The sequence below is a fragment of the Anarhichas minor genome, unplaced genomic scaffold (assembly GCF_050575085.1).
Source record: "Anarhichas minor isolate MPS153535 unplaced genomic scaffold, ASM5057508v1 ptg000090l, whole genome shotgun sequence".
Classification (NCBI taxonomy): Eukaryota; Metazoa; Chordata; class Actinopteri; order Perciformes; family Anarhichadidae; genus Anarhichas; species Anarhichas minor.
The window spans coordinates 1,271,908-1,295,027 of NW_027466536.1; the positions used below are offsets into that span (position 1 = coordinate 1,271,908).

At 45.0% G+C, this 23,120-nt stretch overlaps 1 protein-coding gene across 6 annotated transcripts; it reads left to right on the top strand.

Annotated features, from left to right (window-relative positions):
• The first annotated feature begins 1,008 nt into the window (after nucleotides 1-1,008).
• siah1 (siah E3 ubiquitin protein ligase 1) lies at nucleotides 1,009-21,326 on the top strand. Of its 6 annotated transcripts, XM_076082140.1 has the most exons (7): nucleotides 1,012-1,145; nucleotides 2,035-2,170; nucleotides 13,654-13,710; nucleotides 16,296-16,931; nucleotides 17,617-17,798; nucleotides 18,501-18,797; nucleotides 19,085-21,326. In XM_076082140.1, the coding sequence occupies exons 4-7, from the start codon at nucleotides 16,856-16,858 to the stop codon at nucleotides 19,454-19,456; spliced, it is 927 nt and encodes a 308-aa protein (XP_075938255.1). In that variant the 5' UTR covers nucleotides 1,012-1,145; nucleotides 2,035-2,170; nucleotides 13,654-13,710; nucleotides 16,296-16,855; the 3' UTR covers nucleotides 19,457-21,326. The 6 variants fall into 6 exon arrangements, with proteins under 6 accessions (XP_075938254.1, XP_075938256.1, XP_075938255.1 ...); XM_076082139.1 differs by lacking the exon at nucleotides 2,035-2,170 and having other exon boundaries at nucleotides 1,009-1,145; XM_076082142.1 differs by lacking the exon at nucleotides 16,296-16,931.
• Nucleotides 21,327-23,120: the final 1,794 nt, after the last annotated feature.

The following is a 23,120-nucleotide window of genomic DNA, read 5'->3' on the forward strand; positions in this document are numbered from 1 at the left end:
ATTAAAGAATGCACCATTTCCATCCAGAAGAAGAAGTGGTTGTACTCTACAGTGGTCTACTTTGTACTGTTCAGAGAAAGAAGTGGTGTACTCACTACGTTCAGAGGAAAAATGTCTTCCTCTCTGTATGATTACAGTAAGAAGCAGACTCACAGTCCCTAAGCCATTGTTGATGATCGGATGATTGGCTTAGCCCATATTTACAAAAGTCTGTTATTTCTCTCACTTTTCTTGCTGTCTGAGTCCCTCTCGCTACCCCAATGCGCTCAGGCTGCTGCTAGCCTGCTGGGACAATGCATTTACATAACCAATCCCCTTCTGTAATCCAGCCCGTGTAGCCCCTCCCACCCCCTCCCCACTCTCTTCCAATCTCTCTGATGGTGGTGGACTGGGACTCCCTTATATCCAGATTACTATGGAGGAAACAACATGGCCTCTTAATCTAATCTCACCCAGCTACATCTTTAAGTATCAAGACTGAATCTCATGGCTTCCTTCTCAAGTGCTGAGCTACTGGACGTGTTTCAAGTTGTCACCTAATGTGCTGTTAAAAATAATAACTCCAAATTCCTAATGCAATGTCAGGCACTTGTTTTAAGGTAATTAAAAAATATATTTCGTATTCATTTTTTTTATATTCCTTTTTGGTTTAAACACGTGCGTTTTTTTAGTTTTTTTAAAATTATTATTATGAATTGGAGAAGTAGAGGTAAACAGCACTGCCCACCTCGATTCTCTGGGGATAATGCAGGTGTGTGTGGTCGTGCGTGCATATGTGTCAATGGGCTGGGTGGGATTATTTATGAATTAATCGATTATAATTTATAGGTGAAAATCATCAAAACAATATCAAAGTAGGAAGCTGGGTTTGTGGCAGATATGTGTGCATGCATTTATTTTAAAATTGTTCATTTGAAATTTGGACCAATATGTACAATGTGCGATTCGTGCAGAGCGCGCTCCCGCGTCAAACTTCAACAACTGTGCGCGCTCTGGAGCGGCTGGTACTTAAAGCCTGGCGTCTCGTCTCTGCTACAGGAGCAGTGTGAATGTGTACACCGAACTCACCAATGAAACACGATTAGGAGGGATCCCGCGTCTTTCACTCATTTAATTGCAGTGAACTGAAGGATATTTCGTCCGAGGTAAGCGGGTGTGCCGTAGCGAGCGAGACGTCGGATTTTGGAGTGTAGTGTGTGTTGGTGGGAAAACAACAGCCCTGCTGTAGCAGACGTTAGCTTCTTCATTAGCGCGGTGCTAATGCTGGCTGGTAGCTAGCTGTGCTTGGGGGAAAAAAGCTGGCTAGCCGTGTCGGTAACTCCGCTTGTTTGTTGTCGTGACGCCTTAAAATGCAAACGTCTCTGCGGTTTGCTGTCGATTGGCAAGCCTGCTGAGCAAACGGGGTTGTCAGCGTCCTCTGAACGGTGCACGAAAAACGTGAAGGTATCGGTCTCTTGGCTTGTTCGCACACTTGCTAAGCTAGCAAGTCACCGATTCAGCTAGCTAGTAAGCTGTGGGCCACTGCTTTACGGTACAAGGCCTTGTGTGTCTATAACAGTCAACGCTAGCTAGGCTATGCCGTTGTCTGCCTTGCCAGACAAGGCCATTTTGCTTTCTAAGCAGGTTAGTTCAGGTCAACAGAAACCCACCGTGGCATTGTTTGGCGTAGCCACGTTACTGGCATAACCTGGTTTTGTGACTGCTGTCGAGGAGGTGATGAATAATGTTGACTCAAAGTACCGACTGCGGCTGCTGTCAGAGATCCACCGGGGCTGTGTGTGTGTTTGACCTGTCTCAAAGGAGAGGACGAGTGAATGTCAGCTTTTGGTTGTTATTGTTCTGATCTACTTTATTACACGCTCATCTCCGAGCAACAGATGAGCAGGTCGCATTAATATCTGCTAACATGGACACCTGTAGATGTGTTGACTATGTTGTCAGCATCAGAACTAATGATATCTCAGTATGACCTCATGTTTAAGTCAAGTGAGGGAGCCCCACTAATGATCACTTTTGTTTGTTGTTGTTCCTAAGTTCTCTGCTCAGGGTGAGGTGGGATGGATCCATGCTGGAAATAACGAGAGGTCGCCTAATTTAAAGGATTCACAAGAGAGACGAGGTCTAGTTGTCCAGGACAACAAACAGCAGTCTGGAAACTTTTAGATGTGATGTAAGTGACATTATTGTCGTCATCAATGCTGCAGATACATAAATGAGGCTACATTTATGTACAGGTTTGTTTGACAGGTTTCACTTATGGCCTAATAATCTGATGCATTATACAGATGCGTAGCGCAAAGCTCATGTTCACTGTTGTGAGTGCACCCTGTGGTGATGGCAGATGTTTTGAGGGCCAGGCAGATACAGTATGTGGTCTTCACTGACCAAGATAGACTACTCGGCAAGTGCAGCCACATCAGTCTTTCTGCATCTCATCAATGGAAATGACATGAATCGAGCATATTTCACAAACGCATAGAAGCTGTGCGTTGTCTACAACAAAGCACTTTGTCGGAGAACAACTTCAGAGTTAAGACTACTACAGAGGTAAACTCTGCTAACCAATTTCCAGAGGAAGAGCCTGTGTCATTCTGAGTTGACTATTGTCAAACTGTAGATGAAGAACCTTGCTGTCATCCCCATATTGCTGGTACCTTTGCAACTATCAACGGCACACAAATTGTGCTTCTATTAATTGACTTACAGCGCAGACAGCTTGTTGAAATGGGTGGGAAATATTAAGGCATCTATTTTGAATGGACATAAAAAGTCCACTGTCCATCATTTTAAGGTTTGATTTAAAAACAGCTCATAAATCTTACCTTTTCATGGCTAGTCTTAGACATTCTTTTCAGTCAAAATAATAATAATAATTGGAATCAGTCCTTGAGTGTGTGTGTGTGTGTGTGAGACACATATGTCGTCTTGAGATGAGGTCTGATGAGCTAAAATAAGCAGAAATCGCACACACACACACACATGCAATTCTGAGAAAAAAAAATTGGCTTGTTGTTTTTTGCTGAGTGTGCACTGCTCTGTACAGTGTTGGTTGTCTGTAATGCAGCAGCAGAGATGAACCTGTTTTGACCTCAGGGTTTTCTGTAGCTTTTAGAGAGGCTTAGTCGTTTTGTAATGTAGCCACCGGGTCTGGTTTCATATGTGGGTGGATGTTGACAGATGCCAAGATGACAGGGATTTATGTTACGGATAGGAAAGACTCACTCTCATGAAATCCTCGTGCTCGGTGAAATACAAAAAAAAAAAGATAATGGTTTGACGTTTCATATTTTGTTTAGCCTAGACGGATGAAAGATATAACTCCGTAGTAGTGGCACGTTGTCAGTAACTGGTTGTAACTGTTTGATGCATACAGCAGTACGTGTTCGGGACAGCAGGGGAAACAAAGATTGAAGGAAATGCATAATGTAAACAGTGACTCCTGGGCCATGTCTTCTGACCAAATAATTCATACAAGGGCTGCAACCAGCAGTTATGAGACAAAGCACAACTCTTTTTAGCAAACGTACCCACTCAAATACGAAATGAAGTCACAGATAATAAACGTTCTAAGAGCCCAATATGATCAGAATCCTAACGCGTTAATTCACTTCCCAACAATGATGTTAACAGGAACAGAGCTGAAACAAGTGGTTTAATAGCCACAGATAAAGTCCCTGCACACAAATTTCACTTATTAGAAGATGAGAACAATATAATATTGTGGCTTTTTTGATTGAAATCACTTCAAACTGGAATGAACTGAATTTAAAGCTGCAGGGCAATTCAGTGAAATTCATTTTTCTAAAATGAAGTACTTTATTTTAAGATGCACATTTTTCAAAAGCTTTCTGTTTATATAATATATTCTGTAATGCAGGCCTAATATTTTCTTGAAACGAGAGGACGTGTTTATTATTAGATTATAATTTATCCAGTTAAATTTGAAATCTGACAAATATTGTTGAAATATTATTCAATTTAACTTTCACTATTTTATTTGACAGTCAGTTGTTTACTACATACAGACGTTGGCTACATCAATATATACGGGACTAAATCATAAAGCCAGTTAGACATTATTGTGACGTTGCGGACCTTTGCATGAGGACATTCTCTCTAACTGCACCTCGTTAAACTTTACTTGAATACCCCAGCTCTATAGAATATCAGAAACTAGCAAGTCGTTTCTGTGCATTTTTATAAATTCCAATTCCTTTCTAATTGCTTGTTATTACTGACCAACAGTCCCATATTCATATTGACTATTGTATATGACAAAGAAAAGCTGCATATCCTCACATTTGAGACGTTTAAACGTGGCGCTTAACCATAAATCAATTATCAAAATAGTTGGCAAAATGGCATTTCATTTTTTGTCCACTTAAAAAAAAATAGATTCAGCTCTTATAAATAAATCTCTCAAACATTTGCAGATGGTAAAAGAAAAACAATAAACGGACACGCGTAGCAACATATGCTAATATATATATATATGTCTTCATTAGATCTCCTCTGTCTGTTTAGAGCCTGGCTATATGGCTATCCCAATATAGGTCATGTTTATTATTATCATATCAGCACTGTGCTCAATTTGGACCCATTCTCGCATGCTTTTGTTGGTACGTGGCCTTTCTGTGAACTGTTGCAGGTTAGAAACTTTGTGTTTTTGATTTCTCCTCTGCGGTAAATTTAAGTTACGTTGTGAGTTTTGAGGATGATGTCACCGGAAAAGTGTGCCGATAGTTGAGGTTTACAGTGGCACTAAAAAAAACCTGGCTCATCGACCAAAGTGATTCGCCATCGGTTCTTGCCTTCGTTCCTCGTTATCTCTCCGATATCCGATTTCTTCAACGTGCTTTTGCATGCTAGTCTGTCCCCCCCCCCCCCAGTACGTGCATGCCCAGTGTCACATGGCATACCAGTGTATTTCCTCCACAGGATGTTTTGTTAACTAGATGTCTATGGAGTTGTGCAAATCACATATCAGTCTTTAACAAAAACAAATCTTTCTTAAGCGGTATTTTGATGCTTTATCCAGGAGAGTTTAATCCTGATTCAAGCCGTGGAAGAGCTCCAACTGTGAGTCATGTAACATTGTCTATAGGAAAACAAACCCCCAATGAGACTTCCAGAAAAGGAACGTTACAACTCTATCTGTGCTTTCAGGCGGTATTGAATCTTTTATTATTTTTACTGTACTGGCACAACATCAGCAGCACGACAGCTGTGCGTGTGCATGTGTGTGTTAGTTAGAGAGAGGGAGGGAGACGGATAGTGACTCATTGGCTCTGTATCAGTGAGGTAATTCTAGATCTGTTGCTAATGCCAAAGGGAGTCCCTGCTTGCTTTATTGCTCTCCGTGTGTGTACGTGGAGGCAAAGACAAGGTGTGTGTGTGTGTGTGTGTGTGTGTGGGGGGGGGGGGGGCTTTGTGTGTGTGTGTGTTTGAGTTTCTCCTCTGCCCTGATATCTCAGCTCTGCGTGGCTTCTCCATGGTAACAAGCTGCTGCGCTGCACCGTTACTCTGTTGTTTCTCCTGCTGTGGAGAAGATGTGACGGCAAAAGCAGAGTAAGCTTCTTCAGTTAAGTTACCCGAGTGGTGGTGTCCGTGTATCATTCAGCGATTTATATTCTGGGCCAGGGCTGAGATAAGAGTACAGTTAGTAGAGAAGTTGTCATTCGACCGGTTCAGAAAGTCTGCCCTCAGCAAGCAGGTCTGTTCTTCTGAAGAGGCCTACGAACCGCCAAGAACTAATCTAGCGTTGATCCTTTGCTCCATGAAGAGAAAAGGCTGTACCTGGCTCTAAGCACTTGTTTTAGTCTCCGCTTAATGTTAAAGCACTTCATACACAAACATCAAGACCTGAACCAAAATGAATTGTAACTGCACCTAAGACTAAACAAACTTGAATCCAGAAGACGTGAGTAACAATTAGCGCTTCCTGATGCACCGCCTTCTGTTTGTTTGTGAGTGGTTTCCTCTGTTACCTTATCTGAGCCCAACGGGAGTACCTCTCATTAAAAGTGAATTGACTCCTGTTACATTGAAAACTTCCATCTGCTCTTACACACACACACACACACACACACACACACACACACACACACACAGTGTAGTCTCACCTTTCTCTGTTGGAACAGTAACATTGACAGTTTAGTAGCGTCAGAGAATGTGGCCCCCGGGAGTCGGGTTGTGGCCGCTGGTTGTTGGCCACTTGTGTCTGCCGGAGATTTCCAGCGCTGTCTCTAAACCTGGCTAAAAAACACACCGTCTTTTTGCTCTTATGTGCTGATCTTACATCCAAATGTTACGTCCTGTAGACGTCGGGTTAACACAGGTGTTTGTGGGGCCAGTAATCTGCAGGTCAGAGATTGTAAATGGACTTCCCTGTGTGTGTGTGTGTGTGTGTGTGGGGCCGTCCCCCGCATGGGTCATTCCGTATTAGGAAAATATGACTTGAGACTGGAAACTAGAATTGGCTGCAGGATGAACTCGGCGATGGTGAACTGATTGAGACCAACGAAAGCTCATCAAGGGTGATAATCAGATCTTCCGACGCATTGTTAAATGGCACGTGTTTGGCATGTGACATTTCTTTGAAATGAAAAAGCCTTAATGATCAATCAAAAGAATGCACTTCTGAACAGGTAACGGAAGAGAAGATATTTCTGCCAGATTAATACATGCCGGCCTACCGAGCAGCGGCAGCAGTCACTTCATATGGAAATGTCGGCTCGTGCTGCACTCTGTTCCAGCGCGTTTTACAACATCTCGATCTCACTTGGCATTTTGTCTCTCTTGCTCCCTTAATTTCGGTTCCGTAGTGCTGTATTTGCATGACAAAAGTGTGTTGAAGATGTAAATAATGTGTCTTCCTCTTTGTGAACCGCTGGCTGTAGGTGATGAAGTGTAAAGGTCTCTGGTGATGAACTGCTGCTCGGGTCCAGATGGCTCATTGTTGCGTCCACTGGCCCTTCTAATAACACACTCTTGGCATTGGCCTGTGTGTGTGTGTGTGTGTGTGTGTGTGTGTGTGTGTGTGTGTGTGTGTGTGTGTGTGTGTGTGTGTGAGAGACGGCGGGTTCTCTTTGTGCCCATATTTCTTTCTGCTGCTGGATGTCTGACTGCATTATGTTTTGTATTGTGTGGTGATAATGTGAACAGATGCAGCGTAACGACGGTGAGGAGAATACAGCAGAGGGGGTGCAGCAGTATGCCTCCTGTCTTTGGTTTAAGGGATCGTTAGGATTTTATCCATACTAGTTCTCTTATCGATACAGCTCACCCATACTCCTATCGGTTCTTTTTGATCATTTTGTGACAATTAATAAAAAATCGGTTTATTATTCATATGTAAACAGTCATTCTTGAGCAGCAAGGTTTAAATAAGTCAATATTGTAGACTATACTATTTCAATGCCAACAACAAATGTAAGTAAATCAATAAATATATAAAATAAACACTATTCTTTGCAGCAAAGGGCTAAAAAAGTTCAACCACACAGCTGCGCCCCTTATTAATAACTATGTATTAAACAATTCAGTATATACTGACAGACTTATTAGTTACCTAAATCCCTTTGACTCCACTGTAGAGAAGAGGTGCAGATCTCTGACACTCGTCCACTCTCTCCTGTGTCTTCTTCTCTGTAGCTGCTAGCGTGGGACTGGCGCTGGTAGAGGGGGGGGGGGGGGGGTCAAGTGCTGGGTCAAGGCTGCAGCCTAAATGTTGTGATAAATTGCTGCTATTACCTGTCTTACCTGTGAGGGTCACAGCGATCTTCTGGTTTCTCTGTAAGAGAGCATCAGTATTTGTTGCTTTTTTTTTTCTGATGTCACAGGAAAGGGGTTTGTTATTTGCAAGAATATTTACAAATCTGTACACGCAACAACAATCCCTCTCAATCGTCACTTCTGACCCACTAGAAGTGTGTGTCTGTATCTGTCTTTTCTTCTTATTTTGCTGTGTTCGGGACTCTTCTGGGTGTCAGCGAAGAGCATTTGGAGCCCACGTGGAGGTGTAACCTCCAGTTAATAAGCAGGGTGTGCATCCCATTCTCGTTACTATGTCGATCACCGCCGCTTTGTCCCGCCCCTGTGCTCACCGAGGCTCTACGCATGTGGCCCTCTCTTGCGTACGGTAACGCACGGGTTGTTACATCGCTGCGTGTTTTCATGTGCTTCTGTCTGTATTTGTTTCCTCTAGGGATGCACCGATACCACCTTTTTTGTCAGTACTTACATTTGAGTACTTACAAATACCATTAGATGTATGACTTTGAAAAGGAGCACAAAACTGTAGACAAGAGCACTACGTTCTTCATAGATCTAGCATCTTAATGTTGTTCTCAAAGTGCACCACATCGATTCATTTTACTTTAAAATATACAATTTCTTTGCCCCCGTGGAGGGTCTGAGGTTCACCCACCATACAAAATGTGATAGCTAGCCTGTATGCGCTAAGCTAGCTATTGCTTTATCTTCTGCTGACAGATTCTGGCTCACAGTGATATTATGGTTTCACTTGGGCTTCTGTTCCTGGCTAGTGTGTGTGTGTGTGTGTGTGTGTGTGATACTGAGTCTGCAAAAGGATGGACCAAAGGAGGGGAGAACATTTTGTACAGCTGGAATGATTCTATAAATTAAACGGTAACATTTTAATCATCGCGATGGATGTCGATTGAAGAAATGGATCACATTGTTTTGATCTGCAAATTGTGGCTTTTGGATAATTTTGCTGATGTCTGAACTCTGATAACAAACACACACACACTACACTCCCAAGGTTTTACAATTCAGCACTGAGAATTGTGATTGAATGTGATAATTACACCTATTACACTGTGGCAAACTGTGAGAGGGGAAGTCGATAGAAGGGCAGAATGAAAAGAAAGTGAGGTGTGGTCTCAGTGAGGGCAGCTGCTGGTGCAGCCTCCAGCCAGACTAGGCTGAAATATGAGACTCGCCCAACCTCAGAGCCGGGCGGAGGGAGGAATGAGAGAATGTCCACCGTGGAGAAGGAAGAAGAGAAAATCTGCTGGTTCGGGGCAGAGCATGCACACAGGGAAGTGAGGGGCAGACAGGGGAAAAGGAAGAGTCACTGACATGACAGATGAAATATAGCGGGGCAAATAAAAATGAGTACGAATGGAGTCGTGGTCTGTGTGAAGGAAATAGGTTGTGGAGAAGAAAGGGGTTGTGTGTTTGGTTGGAGCTGCCGAGAGAGAAAGGGGAAGGCTGTTAGTGAGCATGCTCTGATTGGACTAAACGTTGGATGCTGGCTTGGCTTCTCTCTCCGTCTTTGCACAGAAACACACCCAGCAGCAGTGACACCTACCGCACTCCAGGGGACAGACAGAACATGGCTTGAATAAAAGAAAAAAGTCAGAGGGAGAGTTACTTTGTTTGGGACTTTCCCTCCTTTTTCTTCTCCCGTGAGCTACAGCCCTCTCTTCTTCCACCGGGGAGAGAGAGAGAGCAGGGCTTTGTTTTCCAAATCGGCAAAGGATTGTTCTTCCAGCAACTCTTTTACACCCTATAATTTTTTCATAGAAACCAGCCCCCTTCTTTTGCCGTGGGAATTGTGCTTCAGTGCTTTAAACAGTGACTTTTGGAAGAGGATGTACCGTTCTGAAGCGGCATTGGCGCAGCGCCAAACGGACCCCGAAGATCCGGCACCGGGAAAACCAATGCTGGAACTTTTGTAAAAAGGATCGTTGTCCGGTGTCGGAGACGATCTACAGTGACTTGGCTAAACCCCGTCTGATGTTGTCTTTAGTTCCTAGTGGCTGATTGGGAGGGGCCAGGGAGTGGCAGGTTGAACACACACTGACCTGCTTGGTGTGCCTTCTTATTGTGGCATTCAGTTCGGCCTGATCGGCAGGTCGGACATAGACACTGCCGCTGTGGTGTCGTCCTCCCATTCCCATTATATTTTTTTTTTCAGGGTATCAAGCATCTCGGCTTATCCTTGTCCGGACACGGCCCTCGTTCCCTGGACCCTCATGAGCTTATGCTTCCTAAATGGGGGAGCGGGGGGGAGAAATGTGATCCTCTGTTTTGTGGTGTGCTCTGGGCAGCTGCAACAGTGCGGTTTCCATGGAAAAGGCCAGAGAAATATGGCGACGAGGGGCTGCGTGAGCGCTCTATGTCTCTGGTCCAAGTGAAACCCAAGCCAGCCAGCGTAGCACTGCAAGCTCCGCCCTGGAATTCCTGGTTCAGACTCTTCTCATGTGTCGCCACAAGGAGCGTGCACGGGACTAAAGGTGAACGGGCTTTTAAAAGGACAATGCACATGAGCTCACTTACTTCTGGGGAAAATATTGACCCCCTTTCTCCTCGATGCGTTGTGTACAGCTGTCCTTGTAGCTTCTGCTAAGGTGGTTTGTAAAATGCCTTTAAAGTCCCGCGCTCAGTCCAGCTGCAGCTCTCTGTGTCCGGTGATACATTGATACTTTGTGTAAAACAAGAGTGTGCGTGTGTTGTGACAGAATACGCGTTGAATAGCTTGTCCGGGTACAGAAGAAGCTTTAAGCACGCGTGTGTGCATTGTATGCGTGTATGAACACTGTACTTTGTGTGTGAGAGAGAGAGACTGAGGAAAGAGGGGGCTGTGAGTTGAGAACAAAGAATGTCATGTTTGTGTTGAAGCCCGGCTTGTTTTGTGCTCGTGCTCCGTTCATCTCTCTGCGGTCTCTTTCTCCTGTCTTCTTTACTGCAGCCTTCTCTTCTATCTGTTTGCTACCTTTCCTTCCTCGCTACTTGTTTCTTTCTTTTCAGTTCTTTTCTCACTTTTTTTGGCTTCGCTGTAGAATTGGAATCTCAGGATTCTGAACATTTGCCTCTTGTCAAAAAAGTCCTGTGTTTGTAGTGCTGAAGGTGTTTGTATGTGCCGTGTTTTCCTAGCGTGTGAATGTGTTTTTTGTCTTATGTCCAGTTGGCGCTTGCTGCAGGCTAACTTGGGTACTTTAAACTTTAAAGCATTTTGAATTTGTGCTTTGTTTAGATAGACTATAAACTCTCCCTGGAGATCTGTCTCTGCTGTGAAAACCACTGATGCTTTGTGACAATAACTACTTTTGTTAGCCAACATATTGCCCCAGAAATAATTGTGATAAACTATATTATTGTCATTGTCAACTAAACAAAGTGCAAAGTAATAACATATTAGCAATAAGTTAAAGGAGGGGGACAGAAGCAGCGTGAACAGAAAATACGTTTGAGTTGACTTCTTTTCTGTTCATTAGGTGAGGCACTGAAAACACCTCTTAGCGCTGCGCCCTATTGTTATAATGGAGGGAAGCCCTGCTCTTTATTCTGGCGTCATGTTGACATTCTTCTTTAAACAAACATGCACGTTAACACGACGGACGCTAAGTTGATAATGCGATGATCCCGGCGAGCTTAAATGGGATCCTTGTTGGTGCTCGATAAACACAAATGTAAATGCTTCAAAACCGATGTCACTTTCCCTCCATGACTGATGCTTCTAAGGCGTGCCGTTCTACATTACAACGACAACAGTGGCTACGTTTGCATGCACTCGATCATCCAATTACAATGTGAATGTGTGTGTTTCCACACATGGCGTGCGCATGTAAACCCACAGACAGGTTTTTACTCTCTGGAGTCTTTCATCCTGTTGGAAGTGGACGTAAAGAGATCCTTTCCTAATGTGCTTTCAATGTAAGCCGAGGGGTCAAAATCGCAAAAATGTATTCAAAAGTTGATCTGAAGCTCCTCTAAATGATGTAAATCAAGTGCATGTCTTTCAAAGTTAAAGACATTTAAGTGCGTGTTACCCTCTGGGGCAGCATTTCTTCGTTGAGCTGAAGTGGAGAGATGGTAACCAAAGAAATAGTACATTTTGTAACGTTGGGAGATATTAATCTGACTCTGCAGAAGCTTATTTACTTTAGATATAAATGTTTGGATACATTATTTCACAGAAAGAGGACTACTTGATGACAAGATTAGTGGAAGATTCTAACGAGCCGCTCGGCTGCAACAATAACCATTGCACTAACGGGGCCAATCCGGCAGCTGGGTCTCCAGTTCACCGGCCTGGGAGAGTTAGCCGCTACGGTGTTGCGTGCATTGCCGTGGAAACATGCAGCCACTTTCCCAGTTAGTCTCCACTGCAACCGTTAGTTTAGCAGCGAGGTCCTCAGCTGTGCGCCTGCCGTTCTGTTTGTCTTGGCTTCAGTGTATATACGGCTTATTGTAAAGGTGTTTCCCCTTGAAAAACATTCCCTTTTCTTTTTAGAGCGGCTTTGAACCACAGGGAAGTTTTTGTAGCCTTGAGAGTGTTGATAAGAGATGGAAGAGGAGAGAAGCTGTGCTGTGCCGTCCCACTGCAACATCTTTGGCATGTTTGTCACGTGTGGCGCAGAAAGCAGTGAAGAGTCTGCGTTTGAGTTTGATTGAGCGAGCAAAAAAAGTTGCTGAAATGGAAAGTCTCTGCATATCTTTCCATGTTGATGCATTCTCATGATGTAAAATAAGTGTGTCAACAAAGTGTGTAATGGGCTCCACCTTACTTTTATCGCTGGCTGAGTCGCGTCTCGTTCTCCGTTTTTCCAGCAACAAACTGACTTCTGAACACGTGCAGGTACACGCTGTTTAGGATCTATACTTTGTCTGCTGGGTCGGCTTGATGTGTTGCGAGTGGAGAACAGAAACTGGCGGTCTGTTGATGGGGGACACACTATCGACATGATTGAATTAGTTTTCATGTCCGAAACCTTGTAACAATGATCTTATACTGTGGACTGGAATATACGTATGCATTTAGAGTCTGGATATTATTGCATCGTGATTGTGTTTAACACTTGAGAAGTGATCTCTTATCCCAATACAGGTGTTTCACGGCTCTGTAACAGCTGTTGAAGCAGTTTCTTTTCACATAAAGTAATAACTGTTCATTTATTTGAGTGGAGAACGGCTTCTCTGCAGCCGGTATACTATGGATTCAGTGGCTGCGGAAGCGGTGACGGGCGTCTAAAACATTGCAAATCACCACTGCGTATTTGAAGTGGCTATTTGAACGGCAGACATGGAATATACCGAGGTCAGGACGACATTTTCTCTGGCTAATGGTTAGCTGTGCGGTCAGAAGTTCTGAAAAAGCGTATTGTCCAACCGCGAACCAACTGTTCCGTCACTTTTTGAAAGTGATTCATCAGCATAACACGATCCTGACACAGTAATTAGGAGCCACAAAATGTAACGTACGGATGTAGCTCTGTCTGCTTTATGAAATATGAATTGACGTTGCTGGGAAACCGGTGTGGAGCCAACAGACGGCACAGCGGGGCGATTTTAGAAGTCTAGCCTAATGTACATTGCATTAGCGGAGCAGTAAGTGGCCTAAATGCCTTTTGAATGAGCTCAGTGTATGAAAGTGCACATGATGGTCTCCTCTAGCCGAGGTGAGCTACCATGAACATCAGACTGTCATCGTGTCAATCACATCTCTTTCCTACGTGAACTAATCCCTCTGTGGTAAACTCGCTGTCTGTTACTTCATGTTTATTCTAGGCTTACTGTTGTGCTGTTGTTGTTTTTATTTGGTGTGATTCCCAGACAGTATTTTCTAACTTTGTTACTCATGTTTGTTTCCCCTCTTATGTTTCTTCTTCTCTCTCTTTTCAGAGGTCCCCACATTTCAAGAGAAGACGAAAGCCTTATTTGGAAATCTTATGGACGAAGGTTGGTATTTTTTTTTCTCTCCCTGTTGGTGTACAGCTGTGTTTGATGACGACGCTTCCAGCAGCCTTTTCTGTTGACAAACTTCCCAGTTCCTTCTATTCGTGCGGCACCATTTACTCGCCCCCCCTTTTGTTGAACATGCTGTATGAACAGTCACAACATAGTTGTGCTGTTCTGTTGCTGCTTTCTGAACAAAGAGGACCGCTTGTGTCCGCTCCACTTTCTGTCAGCATCCTTCCCCTCACCTCCTGACACGAAGCAGCGTCGTGCTCGTTGTGCTCCCTCTGGTTAGCTGACTCACACTCCACCAGACCCTCTGAGCTCATGCTTTCAGCGCCTTCTCTCACACAATGTAGTTCATTTTGTTACCAAGGTCCTCTGGAGAAGTATCGTTCCGCAATGTCAACATTGTAGAAACTCCAACCCAGAACCACGTGGACTGTAAATTCAGACTGCCACCTGCTAACAACAGAAGGCTGCTGGGCCATGCGGGTCCTTACTCTTGTCTTTATCTTGGCAGTGTCTCTTCTTAGCCCCCCCACCCCCCAATGTGCAACTGAAGAAGTGCTACTCTGTTTATCCCCCCACTGGCTCTCCTTAGCTGGGCTTGCTGCTACTTGTTGTTGCTTTATATGCTGCCAACTAGCTATTGTAGCCGGTGTTAGCCAGGAAAACCCGTGTGCCAGCAGTAATGTGTAACCACCAACAAAACCATTCAGCGTGTCTGTCTTACAGTGAGTGAAACTTGTCTTTAACGTTCTCGTAGCTATTATACCACCCCCAGCTCTGCCAAATCCCAAAGTGTGTGTTTGTGTGTGGGTGGGTGTGTGTGGCTCAGCCGATCCGAAGCAATGTGTTCATCACATCAATCACATCCGAGCTGGCTTTTTCAAACCTTACTGTGCACCAGTGAAAATGAGTGACGGATGATCTCCTTTTTTTTTTTTTGAATTGCGATCTTAAGTTGACATTCTAACATCATATAGTTGAATTAAAACCCTCGCATGTAGGCGTTGGGTGTGGCAGCTCAAACGTTTCTCAACTCTGAGACTGTTTCTCAACTCTGAGACTGTAGAACTGGCCCCCCCTTTTCCTGGCCTCCAGTGTTGTTCTATTTCAGTATGTACAGTTGTTCTGCTGACTGAGCTGCAGTCTGTATTCTTAGACAGCCAGTACAAAGCTACAGCGTTAGCTTTTCCAACCTCACATGCTAGGCGACTGTGACCGTGGCCTTGGCCGAGCTGAATGTTCCGAGCTAATTTGGTCCCGCCGCTCTTAGCGCTGCTGCTAGCATGCTAGCCGGCTAAGAAGTTCTATTAATAGCTGCCGAGGCATTATCTCCACCGCAGCAGAAGTGGTCACGGTTACAACTAGCTGATTATCTCTCTCATCGGGTCCAGTTGGTCCACCTCTGCAGATGCACTTCCAGAAGTGGGACCCGCCTGCTAGCATTGCTGCACCGCTTCCAAGCTAGACGTAACGGGGGAAGCTTATGCAAGTAGTGATGACGTAGATAAAAGCATCGCTTTTGGTTTAAGGGGTGAACCCAAAGCCTTCTGGGAGGAGTCAAAAGTGTCGACATGAAGTCATAAATCACTGAAATGTGAAGGTTTCCCTCAATAGAGGAGCACTCTAAAGAACTACTTACTCTATGCTGCTGTGTTTGGAAAACTAAAACGGACCCCAACTGTGCTTTTTAAAGATTTTTCATGAATAGCTAATTGCTAGTCATAGAAGTAGTAATTACTGAATCGCCATAAAGAAAATAAAAAATGACTTGCAATCACCACACAGACCCTCACATACATGCAAAGACCACCTATGATGTTCCCCGACTCTATTTCACACTTTTGATTTTTTTTTTTTTTTTTAACGAGCAGCTAGGATTGCCAAATTGAGCAGCCATTACCGAAGCGTTGGCAGCATTTTGCCCGTGGGTGTTCATTTCCCAGCTGTTGAACTGTCTGTGTACATATTGCAGCGCTGTCTCACCACCCGAGTCTCTTCTTTTGTTCTCTACCTCCCACTCACGCTATCCTCCCTCTCCTCTCCATTCTGTGTCTCCCCGTGCTGCGTCCGTCTGTGGGTTAGGGCTATAAAAAGGATGAACTCTGCCAGGTAGCAGAGTGGGTGGGGACACAGGCATGCACACAGTCATCCCACCCAAACCCTGTACTGCCCAGAAAAGACCTCACAGGTGAAACATCCCCTTATCCACCTGTCATTACCTCCCTCCCTTTTTTTTAATTATCTCCACACCCACACTGCTGTGGCCACTCTTTGCTTTCCTCTCCTCCTCCATTGTCCTCTTCACCCTTCACCCACCATCAGTTCCCCATGTTGCTGTTAGGTTTTTAGTTATTTCTATCCTCCACGGCTGTACTAACCCTGTATGACTCTAAACTTGCCTGTCTCGGTCCTCTTCCACCCCCCCCCCCCCCCCCCTCTTTCCTTGTTTATCATCTCCTTCATCCCTCCTTCGTCTCCAATAGCTCTCGTTCTGCCCTCTTTTCCTCGACACAAACCTATTCTTCTGCCCATAATTTTTGCTCTTCTTCTCTCTACTCCTCTCCTCTGCTCCACAGGCCACCCCATAGTTAAACACAAACCTGTTACCAAGGCAACTGCTCAGCACGATAGGAAACAGCAGCTTCACACACACACACACACACACACACACATCTGAGTTCACTTTAGTGTCTGGTGGTTCTTATGTGATGTTACGGAAAGACGGACAGAGAGCCGAAGTGTTCTCTGCTCATTCCTCATATAGTGGCATGGAAAGATTGTGTGCCCCCCCCCAAAAAAAAGGGAGTGCGGGCGCTCCAAATGAAATCCACATGCCTGCAGTTACCAGTGTCTTGACTCCCAAAGGCAACAGTAGAATTGGTTTAAAGCCCTGTGGTTACAGATATGACGTCGCCTACAGCAGTCACACACATAGCAAAGTGTGGTAGGTCGACTAGTCCACAGTGGGTAACCACACCGATCGCCTCTGTGAAGCAAGTCTTTGTATCATGTGACGGATTGATTCTACATTTCTACACGTACTGAATCTATGAGGAATGTAGTCGTACCGACAGAAGCCACATTTTAATCACAGCTACTGGATGCTTTTATTCTGAAATGTGTGAGTTTATTGTTGATGGCTGAGCAATGCAGTATGTGGCCAACACACGCAGTGGACTCTGCTTCCATTGCTGCAAGAGCTACTAAGCATGGTGAGTGTCACGGACAAGATGTAAAAAAACACCCCGATATGTTTGGCGTGTACCTGCATGTGATCATGTAAACTGAGTGGTGCAACCTATAAATAGTGCTCCTCTACAAGGCCCAACATGTGTTCACTGGGGGCCAAATGTCCCCAATCAATCCCCGGCTCCGGCTCTGCTAGTCGCATGTCGATGTGTCCTTGAGCAAGACACTTAACCCCAAAAAATTGCTCCCATAGCTGTGCCTACGGTGTAGAAATGTGATAGACTCTGAATTGTAAGTAGCTTTGGATAAAAGCGTCTGCTAAGTGACTGTAATGTAATGGTTATCTAGAATGGGCTAGTCGACATTTGTACAATACAATATTTACTCACAAAGGTAAAAAAAAAAAAAAAAGTCTATCAAATCAAGCACACAGGCCGGCTAGGATAACTAGGTACCATGTCGTCAGTCTCCGCCTTCTTTTCCCGCATCACTTTTTAGTGGACTGCCCATCAGCTTTGATGTAGAGGTGTCAGTGGGAGGTGCCGGGGACTTAGCGGTCATAACTCGTGCTGTAAGTAAGGAAAGTTAAAAAGACAGATCTAGACCTACTTCTCTCTGATCCAAAGACCGTGTATCTCTGATATAGTATCATATAATGTGCTGTAATCTGTAACATGTCGCTCTCTCTCTCTTTTCCCTTCTTTTCAGAAATGAGTCGCCAGACTGCCACCGCGCTGCCCACCGGAACCTCCAAGTGCCCCCCCTCCCAGCGCGTGCCCACCCTGTCGGGCACCACCGCCTCCAACAGCGACCTGGCCAGCCTGTTTGAGTGCCCCGTCTGCTTCGACTATGTCCTACCCCCCATCCTGCAGTGCCAGTCTGGGCACCTGGTACGTGCCGTCCGGCCTGGAAACTAACCAGAGCCGGTTGTTGTGTGCAGCAGAGTTTAGATGTCAAAATGAGCGCCTCACTTGATTTACATTTGAAGTTAAATGGAACTTAAATACAGGTATATTAATGTCCTCAACAGTTTTGATCATGAGTAGACAAAGCATTTGAAGCAGGAAGCGTTTTGGAAGCAATAGTCATCCCTAAAGATGCTGACTTTGGCATAAGCTGCAGATTTTAACAGCTGGACTGACTGACCTGACTGTATTTCTTACGTGCTATATAAATGGAACTATTCACATTTTTACAGCCTCTCCTCAATGCACTGTGTTCAGCAGCCTGCAGTTCAGTCGAAGCGTTGTGGAATTTTTGTCACGTGACTTTTGGTCTCAGCCGAGTCAATCGTGGCTTCCTAGTTGCGCTTTATTTGGGACGAGGTTTCTTAATGAGACTTGTAGAATACAATGTTTTTGATGGGATATCACAATTTTAGGCTTTGTTGCTTTTTCTGACGGAAGCGTTTGTTACGCATGATGTGTTCAGGGACCGTCGGAAAGGCGCAAATCTGACGATAATGACGGTTTTACAGCATCTGGCTGATAAAACGGTGTAGTATGGGCGGGTTTTGGGGGTTCAGAGGGGTTAAAGAGAAGAACATCTTGTGGAGGTAAAGCCGCTAACTTGTTCCCTGTGTCCCTCCCCAGGTATGCTCCAACTGCCGGCCCAAGCTCACCTGCTGCCCCACCTGCCGAGGCCCCCTGGGCTCCATCAGGAACCTCGCCATGGAAAAGGTGGCCAACTCTGTCCTCTTCCCCTGCAAGTACGCCTCGTCGGGCTGCGAAGTCACCCTGCCCCACACCGACAAGACGGAGCACGAAGAGCTGTGCGAGTTCCGGCCGTACTCCTGCCCCTGCCCCGGCGCCTCCTGCAAGTGGCAGGGCTCCCTGGACGCCGTCATGCCTCACCTGATGCACCAGCACAAGTCCATCACCACACTGCAGGTCAAACATTGTCTCCTCGGCTGCTTTATTGAACTAAGCGTAATACGGATATACAGTGACGTTTGTCAAAACAAAGGAAAGTCTGTGCCTAATAAGCTAGCTGTGTGTGTGTGAGGATGCTAAATGATAAATATGGAAAGTGATTTAAATACTTGCTTTTATATATTTGTGATAGCTCATTATGGAAAATGAAAGAAGCCTTCCCTGTGACGGTGAGACTTCTCATTATACTGTAGCCTTGAGACATGATGGATTAACCTGTCTGACCTGTGTGTGTCTCTAACCAGGGGGAGGACATTGTGTTCCTGGCCACGGACATCAACCTGCCGGGCGCGGTGGACTGGGTGATGATGCAGTCGTGCTTCGGCTTCCACTTCATGCTCGTGCTGGAGAAGCAGGAGAAGTACGACGGCCACCAGCAGTTCTTCGCCATCGTGCAGCTCATCGGGACCCGCAAGCAGGCCGAGAACTTTGCCTACCGGCTGGAGCTCAACGGGCACCGGCGCCGCCTGACCTGGGAGGCCACGCCGCGCTCCATCCACGAGGGCATCGCCACGGCCATCATGAACAGCGACTGCCTGGTGTTCGACACGTCCATCGCACAGCTGTTCGCGGAGAACGGCAACCTGGGCATCAACGTCACCATCTCCATGTGCTAAAGAGCCTCCAAGAGAAGAGGGTCAAAAAAGTTACGGATTGTCAGGGGGCATTTTTGTTTTTAACGGGGTCAAATCGGTTGTGACCTCACAGTGCCCCCCCTCTTCCCCTCCCCCCCTCTCTCCTCTCTGCCTCGCCCCTTGAGACGTGGAACTGGACTGTCTGATCGGGCAGCCGTGGATGCCCTGGGGGTGGGGATGGATGAATGGATGAATGGAGTGCAGGAATGGATAAACACATGGACATAACTGTGTAGCGACGGCTATAGACTTCGAAACAAACACACACACACACACACACACACACACACACACACACAAGAACATATATACATGTGAGACTCATGCACGCACATGCGATCTCGCCCTCTCTTGGTCATGAAAACACGGACACAAACTGAAAGGCTGTTCAGACAAACTCGTCTCTTCAAGTGATTTCCCACCACTCTTATTTTCGTGTCTCTCTTTCGTCTCGTCCCTCAGTCATCCTCCGACATTTCAGACACTGCGGCTCTGCCCTGACAGCTACACACTGGGGAAGCCTCAAGCTATTATTTCAACACAGACTCCCGGTCAGTGCTGGCCCCCCCCCCCCATTTCCTATGGTTTGCAATCCACCTCAGAACCCCTCCGACCTGCGGGATGGACCGGCTGACAACGTGGCTGTGGCTGGGTTTCACCCCGGTGGGTGTCTTCACATTTAAGCTAGCTCAGACTGGAACCCAGTGCCCATGAAGCGCCTCATCGCAGATTCTGGTGTTTATCGTCACCTGTGACTGACGTGGCTTATCGATGGCTGGGTATGGAACGGCCACCCACAGACATGGACGGCTGTAGCGCCCTGGAACCACAGACGGCCAGTTCTATCCGGGATGGCAGACTCATCTGGTTTCCTTCCGGTCCACATCGGTCCACCCGAGGCTGAAGATTGAGCATCTTAAAATAGTTGACTGTCGTTGTTGATAGTTCTTAGAACAGACTCTGCTCTCATACTTAGGAAAGCTCTCAGCTACAGCAGCCCTGGATTTATTTTTTTTTTTTTATTTTTTATTTTTTTTTTTTCATGGAGGTCACACACACCATTCATTACAGACAGTGTGTGCAGGTGTAATAGTGGATGAATTGATTGCGTGCCGGAGCATTTTTTCACTGCGTGTTAGAGGGGGGTCTTTTTGTTTTTTTTAGAACAAGGAGGAAACAAACACTGCATTTCAGTCGAGTCAGTTTTCTTTTGGAGTTTATTTTTTTTTAAGTCCGTTTCTTTTTAATTATTTTAGTTGTCTTTTTTTGTATGCGAGGAGAGAAGAACTCCTGGTATGTATGTATGTATGTGTGTGTGTGTGTGTGCCTGCGTGCGAGGTGGGCATGTGGCAAAAAGCCTGCTCATTTTCTCACTTCTTTCATTTGCTCTCGGCCTCCGTCTGCCGGCGTCGGCCTCAACCACTGATTGACTGATCACCCAACCAGGAATGAGGGACAGTTTCTACCGTTACAATGTTGCTATTGTTATTATTAAATGGAGATTATCATAATTATCTTATTTTGTAATGACTTTTAAAAACAAAAAGTAAGAGACAGTTGTAAAACTTGTGGCTAAACTTCGGTGTTTGTAGTTAAAAAGCAAGTTGTGTCATTCTTCTGAAGGTTTGTGTTTTTCCCGAGTTGGATTGTTTTTCCTCTATTCGTCTCTCTGTCCTCTCATTTGTGTGGTAAGTCCTTTCTTTCTTTTTTGTCTACGAGGAGGGAGGGAGGTCAAGCCAATCATCTCTCCCTTGCTCTTCATGTGGAGTCTCAGTAACGTTGCTGCTCTCCCTCGACTCCTTCACTTCTTTTCTGTTTTAATTTGTCATTAAATAAATCTATCTTTTTCATACCTGGTGCCTTTTCTTCTTTTCTTCTACTGTGTGCCTCAGACCTCAACACTGGCTACATTTATTTAATGCAATTCTGACGAGTACCAATTATTTGTCTCTATACTTAAAGGAGTTTTTGACTGCTAGTAACTCCACAGGGCATCTTTTTAAGATTTTTATTAGACAATTTCCTTACAGTCCCTCTAAGATATTCAGCTCATTGAGGAAAAAGCTATATTTTTTGTTCTGGCTTGCGATCAAACCACACGAGCCTCCTCAGCAGATGGGGTTTGCCCGGTTGTCATGGAATTGTAGATGTTTTAAAAAAGAAAAAATATTTCCGGGCCTCCTCTCCCATGCTTGCTTCAAAGTTCATTTTCATGACCGCTGCGCAATGACATGCCTTCATTTCAAGTTCTCAAAACTGCGATTTGATTTCTGATTTTTAGAACCGGAAGAGGGGAGCTAAAATCAGTCTGTAGCAGTACGTGCTCTACAAATAGCCAATGTTCTACCCGTGGAATGTGAGAAGTGTGCATACCTTGGTTGGTTACAGGGACGGAACAAGAAGCGGCAAACAAAGGAGTAAACTGGTTTGGCCTGAGTAGTACTGTATCAATACAAACTTCTCGGGTGACATGTCTTATTTATTTTTTTAATCGTCTCTCTTGGTCAGGGTTGGCTTGAGAACTCAAAAAGTTGCTAAGAAAACCCCCCGGGGATCATGCTGCCATAGGAATAAGGTGTAGAATGGCATCATGTGTCGTCCTGCAAATGAATATTTTATATTTTCTGTAGGAAATGATTTGTGACCAGGAAGGATCCTAAACTATACTGTTGAGTCCAGGACTGTGCCTCCTCTTAGCACAGTCGGGCCGTGTGTGATTGTGCCTGGCAGCCCACCAGGTGTGAATCGGCGCATCTTTATTACCTCAGCAAAAAAAAAATACAGTCTCAGCAAATCTTTGGCTAAATACGTCGACACTGCTAATTCATACTTCAAGGCTGTTCATCATGATCCACGTGCACTCGTTCAGCTTCTTATCAAAGTCAAATAAACACCTCAATACAGGAAGGTGAAACTATATCAATGCTGTTAAATGTTGAATTGATCGTTTCATCTGCTGCATAAACGGGTAGAGTGTAATGTAGTAGCCTGAGAGCCGGTGACACTGTCCTCGATGCTTCCCACGTTTCTCATTGTTAAGTAGGGCAGCCTGTGAGGTCAGATAGGTAGATCAGTCAGGCAGCATGGAACACAGTAATAGTGTTGTGCATAAGAGCTCAAGTTTTTTTTTTTTTTTGCTAAAAAGAATCCCTGAAGAGATGCGAATGCTCGTTCCTTTGACAAGTCTTCTGTCCGCTTGCAGGTTGCGCTGTGATCTCACCCTCTGGAGGTAAGAGACTGTACCAGAATGATTTGGGGGATTTTGAGAGATTCACTATATATAGAAAGAGCTAAAATTGTTACATCAAAAAGACATGGAAATATGATTATTCGCTTTCCGGACGAGGGTTGGAGAAGAAGAAATATTCCTCATGTCTTTAGGCCTAAAGGGATTTGGCCCAGCAAGACCACAAAATTAAAAAAATTGTCCATTATTTTAACAGTTCATTATCATATGCATGATAACAGGTATGTTTATGCATGGCAGTGGCACTAATAGGCCATCGCTCATTTTTCGTTTCCACATTTGTTTAAAATAAAAACATCAGTTTGAATAGCTTCTGCATGAGTATCATGCAATTGACAGACAATGTTGATATTGGTATCAGCTGACATGGTATGTTTATAAATGGCAGTGGCACGGCCA